The sequence below is a fragment of the Engystomops pustulosus genome, chromosome 6, assembly GCF_040894005.1.
Source record: "Engystomops pustulosus chromosome 6, aEngPut4.maternal, whole genome shotgun sequence".
NCBI classification, from domain to species: domain Eukaryota; kingdom Metazoa; phylum Chordata; class Amphibia; order Anura; family Leptodactylidae; genus Engystomops; species Engystomops pustulosus.
Window position 1 is genome coordinate 105351282 of NC_092416.1, and position 12462 is coordinate 105363743.

At 43.4% G+C, this 12462-nt stretch overlaps 1 protein-coding gene across 1 annotated transcript in view; it reads right to left on the minus strand.

The window, feature by feature from the left end:
• Positions 1-1196: 1196 nt before the first annotated feature.
• IL11 (interleukin 11) overlaps positions 1197-12462 on the minus strand; it is a 234760-nt gene continuing 223494 nt past the window's right edge. Inside the window, exon 5 of the mRNA XM_072113513.1 lies at positions 1197-1626. Within this exon, the coding sequence (XP_071969614.1) occupies positions 1459-1626 (168 nt within the window). The 3' untranslated portion in view covers positions 1197-1458. The remainder of the gene's footprint in view (positions 1627-12462) is intronic.

Here is a 12462-nt window from a genome sequence, read left to right on the forward strand (position 1 = left end):
GCTGAAGAGAATTTCGGAGAGGGGAGTGAATGAAGCCAATTTCTTTTCAGGAGACACACATAGCCAACGTTTTTCTCAGCTCCCTTTTTCCTGAGGGAGGCAAGGTTAGCAGTGTCAGGATCAGTTAGGAGGCGGGGTTACTTGACTGTATACTGGAGCTCCCCCTGCCTCTATGATGGAATCTTCAGTAAAAGATGGTGTCAACAATACTCTTTTGTTAAAAGAGATGAAGACTGGTGGCTCTAATCCCACAGATAGAGCCATCAGTGAAACATGTATGAGAACAACTAAAAGGTACTGTGTGTGGTGTGTGAATGGGGGGTCGCTGGTGAAGGGTCCCCTTTTTATGGCATTTTAATTGAAAAAAATAAATTAATGAAATAAATTACATTTTTTATTTAACTAGTACATGCCATCAAAACTTTTCATATTTCACTATGGGCAAACGACTCCCATCCATGCCGCTTTGCTCTGTGCAATCTCACCAGCACACAGCTCATTTTCCCTGGACCAAGCATCTTTCTGTGTAATCTAAATTCAAGAGTTCAGACACTTCATATGTTTTTTCCAAGGTTGTAGTATATGGTAGAACTAAATAAAAATAATGAAATATATTTTGAGACCACTATCTAATTCAGTGTACTGATTACAGACATTTCTTTTTTTGGTTTTCAGTGTTTAAAAATATTTAGTTTAATTCCTGTTGATCTGTCAGTTTTTGACAGTTAATGCTGTCATGTTTCTGGGGCTATTTATAAAATGTAAACACAATAGTTGTCAGCAGAGATTGCACAAAAGTTTTTCCAGGTGGGTAAAAACATTCCTCCTAGCAGTTGTAAAGAGTATGTTTAGCCAGAGAGAAGTATGAAACTTTCAGTAACACTAATACTCCACACCATAGGCCCTCCAAACTATTGATGAAGTAATGAATGCCGCAGGCCCCCAGAGTAGGTAGTGGCTGACATCGCTGGCTGTGTTGCATGAGAATTTTTTTTTTTTCTTTATATTTTTTACTGGCTGGATTAGAAGGATGGGTGGTTAACCATGCCACACAGACAGGATGGAGGGAGGAAAAAAGCCTCAGCCAGATTTAGCCCCAAGAGTTTTTTCCAAAGGAGTAAAACTTCCCCTACAAGTGTCTATGATACTTGCAAAGATGTAAGTGCGACAACTGGTTGTCTGTACTAGCAAAAACATGTAATTAAATATTTTTAATCAAAATCTTATTAATAAAACATAGAAAAATTAAATAAGACAAATAAATAAATAAATAGAATTATAAATAAATATGAAACATCAGTGTGTACCATGCATGAAACAGTATACAGACATTATACACCTGTTCTATAAACCAGGCACAATTGGTGAAGATTGTTCATTTCTCATTCATAAAGGCACATTTCATCATCACTGAAGTATTACTTTTCCCAGAGCCGATTTTTCAGTTGGTAGTCTTGTCTACAACTTATTTTTCATTAGAACTACAACGCGTATAGCATAATCCAAGAAGTGGTGAAAGTGATGGAAAATAGCATGGCCAGTTTGCACTAAACTCCATTGGGTGGTTGTATTAGGAAGCTGTGGCAAAGGTTGATCGCTAACACGTGCTATGTTTATTTTTGTCATCTGAAAAAAAATATAAAAGAGACTGGTTAGATGCAAATGAGAAATTACTGTATGCATTAAGCTCTGTTTTTCATTAATTTGGATAGACGTGAAAGGAGTTTTATCAGTTGTTTGTGAAGTGTCAAAAAATATACATGTTTTTGCAAATTTTAGCATGTTAAAAAAAAGTGAAGAGTGGTGAACAGATATATACAGCCTAATAAAGGCTGCTACAGGCCCCACAGTGCAGGGGTGCATGGTCCTGCCTGTCAGTGGCTTTCTACAATACCATCAGTGCATTAGTTCTGTGTATCACCATTGTAGGACTTCTGCAAGGAATGAGGAGTGTTAAATATATAATATCATAACAAAAGAAAAAAGGATGCATAAATAAATCTTTATTCGTTGTTCATATTAAAAACAATTAAAACGTTCAACTCAGTACACATGAAAAATAAGTCCCCCGCTCTTTTTATTTCTAATGATAATCCAAAATTCATATATAAATGCATGTAAACCTTGTATCTAAGTATAAATGTATGCCTTAGAGCAGGGGTGCATTGTCATGGCGTTTCACTTCAGGGGACCGCACTATTAACCAAAACCCTAGATGCATCAAAACCATAGTACAGAGTAAATACCCTCTAGAAACCACTACTGCATAATACTGTATTTGTATAATAAGTAAGTAAGGTATATACCTTAGAGCAGACTACAATCTAGCACACAAACAAGACTATATTAATGATGGTGGAAATTGTCGGGACAGGTGACATCCTGTATCATACTTATTATCATATTCAGTCAAACTGAGCTGTGTGCCAATAAACTGGGTCTATATTGATCTGTTCTCATATATGCTGTTATAGTGGTGGTTTGTCACATACAGGCTGTTGACACAACTCTGTGGTAACGGGGAGGCACTTCTGGTTTTCCTGACGCATATGTACAAGAATATTACTACTATAATAATTCCCCCTATGTACAAAAATATAACTGCTATAATACTGTCCCCAATGTACACAAATATAACTACTATAATACTCCCTTCTATGTACAAGAATATAATTACTATAATACTGCCCCCTATGCACTGGAATATAACTACTATAATACTACATTAGAAGAAAGTAATCCCGGCACAGATCCATAGCAGATGAAGTACAGACAATTCTTCTTTATTCATGAAGGTAAAATACACATGTTCATGAAAAACCGTGAGCTAACCTACGTGGCTCGGCTACAGAGCCTTACTCATGGTCTAAAATCGGTCTATCCTAGAGGATAGCTGGTTTTTAAGCAATCTCACATAGTCACGTGAGGTGAGGGAAAACACCCTCTCCCCTTTTACATGCTAAAAAAACGTAAAGGTAAAAAATAATAGGATAAAAACATGGGAAATCACAATGCACATATAAAGCTGAAAATGGTGAAAACAGGAATACATATCTAGTTCACAAAATAATTGTATAATAGGTATTTAGCATGCACCAGGAAGATGAAGGTGAACTCTGTCTGACCTGAGCGAGGAAGTGGCACATGCAGGATATCGGGCGCACGATCTTATGAATCGTGGCACAGTGCATTGTCATCGGACAATGCAATTTCAGGAACTCCTCCGGACGGGTAAATAAATATGCCCCATAAAGCTGAAAATGGTGAAAACAGGAATACATATCTAGTTCATAAAATAATTGTAACAACCTACACAATTATCCCCTTTACAATGGGAGGCATGCTACACTCTACTCTGAACATATAGGTCCCATTTTAAGCAAATGATGTACTGTTACTAATACTGTTGTAATATCCATAGTATATTCTAGAGACAAGATATAACAGCAACCCGTCATGATGTTAATTAAAATCCTATGTAAGTAACCTTATCTGGAAAAAGGTATAGATTACAGAAGCACAGAAAACATCTGATTAAATAAAACTATATAAATATGTAAGAATAAGATCCTGTCTAATATTCAAACCTGATGGAGCCCGACTGTCCAAAATGAACATCCAATAAGTCTCCATATTTAGGAGCTTGCATTTTATATCGCCTCCTCTGACTGGAGTGTGAACTCTCTATTCCTCTCCAAGCAAACCCAATGCTAGATTTTGCATGCTTTTCTCTAAAGTGGCATAAAATAGCTGTGGAACAGTATAGTTACCAAATGTTCACTAGAACGCATGAATGTTATACAGCTATTAACATAGCTGATAGATCAAATCCTGTCATTTCTACTTGTCTTATTTTCCTAAAAGCATTGTAACAGAGAATACATTTTAAGATGGCGCTGCCATCCTGGACCATAACCAAAACAGCAAGGCTAAAGAATTTCAAAAATGCATTATCCTGACGTCAATGTGCGACAGCAGGGAAGTTCTCCAATCAAGAGACTTCATAAGCTGGGAACTCTCCTCCTCTTCTGTTTCTCTCTTGTTTTTCTATATAGTTTTGTGAAACCAAATAAACCTGTACAGTGCTGATTCTTGCCCTGGGTAACAGCATTAGCAAATCTTGTATTAGCAATTTGTCTGAGTCATTCTTTGCATGCTTATTGATTCGAAACACAGCCAAAGCACAATAAAAGAGGACATCTTAAATCCTACCCTAACAGGTGTCTCCACAGCTACGGACAGATCCACACGAGTGTTGACAAAAAACAGACCAGTAGGGCAGGTGCCAAACACAGACAACATAAGAATAAAGACAAGGCAAAAAAAGAAGACCTGACAGTCCTGAACTTGTCCAGCGACATCTTATCAGAAGATCAACTATCTTTGTTGTCTAAAGGACTAAATTATTTGCCTACTCAGGACTTTAATCTTTTTAACACTTTACTGGACGTTAATAGGTTTGTTCGTAACATTATGGTCAAGAAACATTTTCTTCCATCCAATATCATTACAGAAGGATGTGATGATGCATATGCATCATGTAATAATTTTAATGACCAAATGAATATGCTGTCCTTGAGGGCTTTAACCTGTGAATCATCTGACGCCAATGATAATATGGGTATCCAATATAGGAACTACTAGGAACTCAGAGTTCTATCCTTTTTCATCTAGAATTCCAGTAATGGACAGGTTCCAAGAATTAGTACAAAAAGATCTTACCTCCCTAAAAAATTCGATAGAGGCCAATACAGGGAAATATTGCAATTTGACCATTGGTGAAAAACATGTCCTCCAGCAGTTAAAAGAACATCCTGATATGGTTATTAGGCAGGACGATAAGGGGGGGGGGGTCGGTAGGAATCCTTAATGCATGTCTGTATAAAGCTATGAATGAGGATATGTTAAAGATAAGAATACTTCCCGAAACTTAATGAGAACCAAGATTTGTCAGCAGAATCTTTCCAAATTATTAGAAGAAGATCATAATATAAACTACTACAATTAAGGAATATCTTTTTGTACATGATCCTGTGACTCCTATGTTCCATTTGCAACATCCCCCACCTGGGCCTAGCCTTTACTTAGGGCCTGGAGACAGCCGGGGCCCAGAATATCGGAGTGGCTGGCGGTTGCGGCCTAGGCACGCTAGTGTCACGATGCTTGGTATGGGGACCGGAGGGCTGTCCCACAGCCTGGCAGGTCTCCAGCAGGTGGTGTATGCAAGAAATGATATAGAGGGTGAGACTGATGTACTGGTTCTCCCTGGGGCAGCCCTTAGAGTCTGTAGTATGTGTCCCTGGTAGATGGATGGGGCACCCTTGATGGTGATACAGCCGTAGCAGGGACCAGACGGAGGCAATGTTGTGCTTTAAAGTAACTTACAGTTCTTTATTCGAACCAACGGTAACAACACACCAAACAATTCTGTACAAGTGCAGTACTGGAGTGATCCTGGAGAAGGAACCTCAGGAGTTAGGTCACCAGCCTGGATGCAGGGGCAGGCTGGGATATAGCTGTGTCAAATGCTGGAAGCTGCAGCTTTGTCCTGTTTGTCCTGTGTCACTCTGTGTGTAGTTGATGAGGCCTAGGAGGCCTGTGAGCAGAGCATGTGCTCTGAGGTGGTGCTTCTTATTCAGAAGCTGAATGTTCACTCACCCTGTTCAAACTCCTCTCCGGACTAAGGGTCTAGTTAATCGCTGGTCAAGTGGTCTCCTCCTCCAATCACACTCCAGTTCACAGTTAAGTGCATTGAGGCATATCATTGGATGATAACAAGAAATAATGTTTAACCCTTGCCTATCCAGGCAGAATCTACCGCTGCACAATTACCTGAGTATATGTGTAGTGTCCTGCAGAGGAGCTGATCAGACTCACTACCAGGGGGACACACATATAAGGGGCTTAGTCGCAACAACTCCTCTGCCTTGCATTGGCAGGGATGTTGCACATTCATTATCTTAAGTCCATAAAAATACTCCCCCCCACCTCAAAGACCCATACTTGCAGGTATTGGCAGCTTGAGCGAGAGGTTGGGGTAATGGGTAGATCATTATCTACAACCAATAATGAGAATTTCTCCAGGTTTCATACATGACACAAAACGTTTATTAGAAATAACTAAGAATATAGAGTGGAAGGATCATTAAAGCTGGGCAACCTATGATGTTTCCGCTCTGTATTCTTCTATACCCCACCATTGGCAATTTTATTTTTGGGTAAACATCTGGACAAGTACAGTACGTATAGTGCACAATTAAAAGAATTCATGCTTTTTTCTACAGACTTCCTGTTGAAAAACAATTGCTTTATTTTCGCAAGTGGAGGGAACCTCTATGGGGCAAAGTTTTCTCCCTCCCTTGCAAATACATATATGACACAGTGGGAGGAACTTTTTCTTTTCACCCCCCACAATCCACATTGGGAATTTATTGTATGGATGGGGAGGTACAAAAATGGCCTTGTGTGGATTTGGGGGGACATGCAGGAAGTTTTGACACATTTGTTATTTACTTGAACCAAAATCATATGAATCCTAGATTCATTCACACGTTTGGGGGCATCATGATACCATTTTTGGATGTGCAACTGATGTGCAACTGAGGGGATGGGGGAATTAAATAATTTGAACACCATATAGAAAAGATACAGCTGGGAATACAGTTCTCCTAGCCACCTCTTGTCACCACCACATGTTGTTGAAAATATTCCATATGGAGAGATAATTTGTTTAAGACGAAACTGTACTAGGGATTCTGATTTTGACACACATAAAAGAGAACTTTCACACAGACTTAGACAAAGAAAATATAAAGTAAAAATGCAGAACACAAAATAAGAGATACATCTTAATTGTCTGTATTAAACAAAAATAAAGTAGTGGAGAAATCCAACATGAAAAATCAATTAACGTTCTCCACGATAACTATATTGGTTGTTTTTGGACTTATCACAGATAATGATCTCTCTTGTGAGGGGACGGGTGATAAGTTTTCCTGAATCGTGGGGCGTACAGCTGATATAGCTTTAATAACCGCACAGGCTACATGCTTAACTCTGCCCCATGGGTATCCGCCACAAATGGTAGATCTCCTCTGCTTAAACCTTTGAGCAGGTACAGAAGCGGATTTAGATAATCACAAGTTTCCCCCCTAGATAAGCACAGTTTTACACCAATATGTCACCATGTATATCACGTTACACAAAATGGTAGCAGAGATAGCTGGCTCAGGTGGTTCTCCAAGACGCAGTTCTAGATAAGCACAGATTTACACCAATATGTCACCATGTATATCACATTACACAAAATGGTAGCAGAGATTAGCACAGTTTTACACCAGAGATAAGCACAGTTTTACACCAATATGTCTCCATGTATATCACTTTACACAAAATGGTAGCAGAGATAGCTGGCTCAGGTGGCTCTTCAAGACGCAGTTCTAGATAAGCACAGATTTGAACCAATATGTCACCATATATATCACATTACACAAATGCTGGCTCAGGTAGTGCTCCAAGATGCAGTTCTAGATAAGCACAGTTGTACACCAATATGTCACCATGTATATCACATTGCACAAAATGGTAGCAGGGAGTAGACTTTAGTATAAGGTGTCCTAATCTAGTCCGCTGCTTACGATCGTTAGAATTTAGCAGTTTACACTCCAAGTTCCATTTGTCACGGAAACCACATAACCCCCCAAACAAGCAAAATGCTGGCTCAGGTGGTTCTCCAAGACGCAGTTCAGGGGGCAACTTCGTGGACGTGCCAATAATTAAAGCTATAGCTAGTTACCCTCAGAAGCCACTATTCTCAAAGAATATCATCCAGTTCTTCCAAAGTTCACAAGTGTTCACACCTTTACACACCTCACCTCCAATCTGATCTTAGATTTAGCCTGCGACACTGCAGAGCTGTGCTCAGCAACAAGTTACTTCAGATGGAATTACAGCACGACTCCAGATTCAGTTGCTGTAATATTTGTTACAAGGCACAAGTCTCAGAAAATAAGTTAACAATCTCACCCGCATTCGGTGCACTGTGCCCATGTTTGCTCTGATCCGCATTACAACAGGGCATAGTTAATTTACCTCCCACTCATCAACGGAACTTGTGGGGCACAAACTGCAGCCCAGCCTGGGAGTTGTCCACCGCGGCAGCCTGGAACGGGAGATATGTGCCACACACTTTCCCAGGTAGGTCCCGGTGTCTCGGCACGGTACCTCCCTCTGCCCGAGTCTAGGTTCAGCTGGCCCGTCTCCGACCCTCAGCGTCGGGAGGCAAAGGTGAGCGGTGGCGAACGGTGTCAGCTGTCACTCACAGCTCGTAGTCAGCGGGGTTCACCATTGGTCTCCTGACACCCAGATGACACGACGCACGTGTCGACATGCAGTCAACGTGCGTGGGGGCTCGAAAGCAAGGGTCGGCTCATGAGAGAAGGCGAGGAGAGGCTGAGGAGGGACGGCAACTACGCGAGGGTCACGTCATGCCGTCTCGCGCCTCCTCCTCGTTCTTAGCCCAACTAATATACTTACTCTAGGTGCCTTAAGTCTATTGGTAATATTTTTTTATTTTACAACAATGGGCCCTAAAAATGTACAACGGAAGTCGGGAGGCGGGATAGACAAACTCTGGAAAACCCCACCAGCAAAAACTAGGCAGAGCCTTAAAGAACAAGAGGGACCTGAAGAGGGATCCAGGTTTGCCATACTCCAGTCTGGGGAACCTTCTAGTGAATTGAAAGAAACAGTAACGGAAATTCTCACTGCTGTTAAAGGAAACCTACCACTGCTGATGGTAGGTATTAGATGTAAACACCGGGCACCAGCTCAGGGTGAGCTGGTGCCGGAGCTTACCTTTGCTAGTGTGTTAAACCGCTATATCGCGGTTTAAACACATTTTGATGAACATCCCCGAGGTAGCTTCGGCGCTGCGTGCGGCCGTGCGCGCGTGATGCCTCCGGCACTTCCTATGGAGGCACGCAGCGCCGAAGCTACCTTGGGGCTGTTCATCAAAATGTGTTTAAACCGCGATATAGCAGTTTAAAACACTAGCAAAGGTAAGCTCCGGCACCAGCTCACCCTGAGCTGGTGCCCGGTGTTTACATCTAATACCTACCATCAGCAGTGGTAGGTTTCCTTTAACAGCAGTGAGAGGTTTCCTTTAAAGAAACAAAACTGGTTCATGAGTCAAAATCCGCCATAGAAAAATTGAATACACAAATGGGGTCCCTTCTGTCAGACCTAATGATAATTAAGGATGAAATGAATAAAATCAGGGGAAAAGGGGGGGCGTGGCTTGGACATGGCGGGGGGGGGCGTGGCTTGGACATGGCGGAGTGAGGACGCTCACCTTAGGAGCTCCTCACTGGCAGGCGCCATTACAGGACCCGGAGCGCCGTTCCGCACCTGCAGGATGCCGAACAACAAGAGGGGGAGGAGCACGGTACGCACCGGAGACGCTGGTGTCCCGAATCCCGCACAGACACCGAACCTGGAGCGATTCCGGCGCCACTCGCGAGACAGGCCGGAGTCGCAGACCAGGGCCAAGATGGCGCCCGCTCCCGCGACAAGCCGCATGTTAGATAGCGCGGCCGGAGATGCCTCCTGCACAGCGGCGCAGGCCACAGAAAACCCTCCTGGCCCCTCGGCACCTTCTTCACCTTCCCCTCCAGGTCAGTCAGTGGCAGGCCCACAGCCTGCCACACATGGGACCCATAAACAGTGCACCAACAGGTCACAGGGCACTGACACTGAGAATGGAGAAACCAGTATCCCCCTGTCCATTTCCATAAGCCAACACTCCCCACAAAATTTGGAGTCTGTCCTTGATTCCAGTCCTGAATGGACAAGCCCGCAGAATAGCCCCCAAAGAGGCTCATCACCCACCAGCAGCACCACACACAGGAGCACAATCCATTCTGAACTCCAGCTGCTCAGAGAGCTTATACAGGCCCTCCCGACACGGCAGGACTTGGATTCTGTGATACACAGAGTAGAGGCCTCACATCAACAGGCACTAGTGGAAATCAGAGAAGACCTGGACATACTGGCGACCCGCACTGAGAACACTGAAAATACCACTGCTTCCTTGATTGACAGAGTATCTGCCCTTGAACAAGAAGCTGGTAATTCCAGACTCCATATGCAACACCTGGCGCTTCTCCTAGACGACCAGGAAAACAGAGGAAGGCGGAATAATGTGCGCATTAAAGGCCTCCCAGAAAGTCTTCCTAATGACAACTTACCAGAAAGGGTATCTTCCATTTTCAACAAACTACTGGGCCGACCGTTAACCGCAGACATGCCTATGGATCGGGTACACAGAGTATCAAGGATGTCAGTCACAGATCCCTCCCTACCTAGGGATGTGCTCTGCCGCCTCCATTACTTTACTGATAAAGATAAAATTATCCGTGCAGCCTGGTCTGAAGGTATTATCAGGGTGGATGGAGCCGAAATACACATATACCCAGATGTTTCAGCACGAACACTGAACATGAGACGCTCCTTACAACCGTTACTACATAGCATCAAGGAGATGGGAGCCACATATCGCTGGGGTCATCCATTTCATCTAGTGATCAGACACAATGGTGACTCTTTCTTTCTACGCAAACCAGAAGACCTTCCGGATCTGTTCTGTTTCCTGAACATACCCCCTATCGAAGTACCAAACTGGCTTAGCTTAGAACAAAACAGAATGGGAACCACCACGACCAGAGGGAGAAGAAACTCCTTGAGAAGGAGACGCACGTCTACTGCAATCGCGACAAATCAACCTGCTACTATACACACCGAAAGAGATGCCCCACTGGGCCCCGACCTATCCGTGGCCTTACCCACAGAGGCCTGAAACTACACTATGGACGAGACGGATTTCTTCAGACGACATCATTGCTCCATCAAAGAACTCTGGCCTAACCAACGCACCAAGCCTGCAAATTGCACATTACCTACTCCTGTGAAAGTCTTCTCCTCATCGCCTGATGCGCAGTGATGATTCACCTGTGCCCACGCCATATCCTTTTGAGTTGCCTATTTGTATTATTTGTTAGTTGAATGTTCCGTATTGGTGTTGGGCTAGTTGGATCCATGAAACTCTCAGATGAGTGGTGAGGGGACCTAAGCTATGTCAACAAGAGCGTTATCCCACTGGTCCATCACCAATGCACATAGACGTTCTCATTGATAAGCAGAACGGGATACCTTATTGTTCACTGCCTAATACTTCACTACAATGTCTAACTCACATATTGTCTGTTGTTGATTATTATATACTGTTGCTCAACAAGTTTAAACGTAACTAGTTTGCTTTACCCCCACCTTTGGGGAAAGCGGCTCCCTAAGTTCGTACCTCCCCCTCATGCCTCTGGCGGGGCCATGTTGTCCCGTTACTCTCAGGGGCAGGGGGGACGACGCTTACGGACCCCATCGCATGTTATCATATAACTTACTGCCTGCTGGTCTACAAGCTCCGCTATTGTACTTCCACGCTTCCCACTCACCACTCATAGGTGATCCCTTGGGTACACACCTGGGATATAGGGGTTTACCCCATCGTTGTTTACACTTACCCACTTGACTCCTTCCCTCTACTACCCACTCCCCACACTAGATACACCCTACCCCTCCCCCCCTCATTTACCTGAACCACTGACCCCACACAACCCTCCCCTCCCCTCCCCACCTCCCCTACCCCACAACCGGTGACAGACATGCCTCGACCGGGGGAAACTACGTGCACCTTGACCATAGGTTCTCTTAATGCAAAAGGTCTCCATAGCCCTGAAAAACGGTCCATCCTTTTCAATTTGCTTAAACGCAGAAAGATTCAAGTGGCTTTCATTCAAGAAACACACCTCATGGAAGCACGGCCATACAATTTTAAGAACAATTGGTTTCCACACTCTTATCACAGCTACACTGATGATACCAGATCAAGAGGTACATCTATTCTCTTGTCAAATTCACTTCAATGGTCATTTCTAGACTCTCGCAGTGATGGAGAGGGTCGAGTGATTATGGTTAAAGGTACAATAGCAAACAGTCTCTACACTTTTGCCTCATTATACCTCCCAAATACAGGACAGGCCCAAGCCGTATGCTCCTTCCTTGACATGATTGACGAATTTGCTGAGGGAACAGTAATAACTGGCGGTGACCTTAACACAGCTCTTGATCCACTGCTAGAAACTTCGTCTGGCTCATCCACACTTACACACGCTAGCTTGCGCAGGATAAGGAGCACCCTACATGAGCATCAGTTAATGGACACGTGGAGATTACTCCACCCCTCGGACAAGGACTTTACCTTTTATTCCTCAACCCACGACAACTACTCAAGATTAGACTACCTATTCTTACGACACAGAGACCTTGGACTACTCCAAAGGGCCACAATAGATAACATCACCTTCTCTGATCATGCCTTGATTTCCATCACCATAGCACTCCCAAACC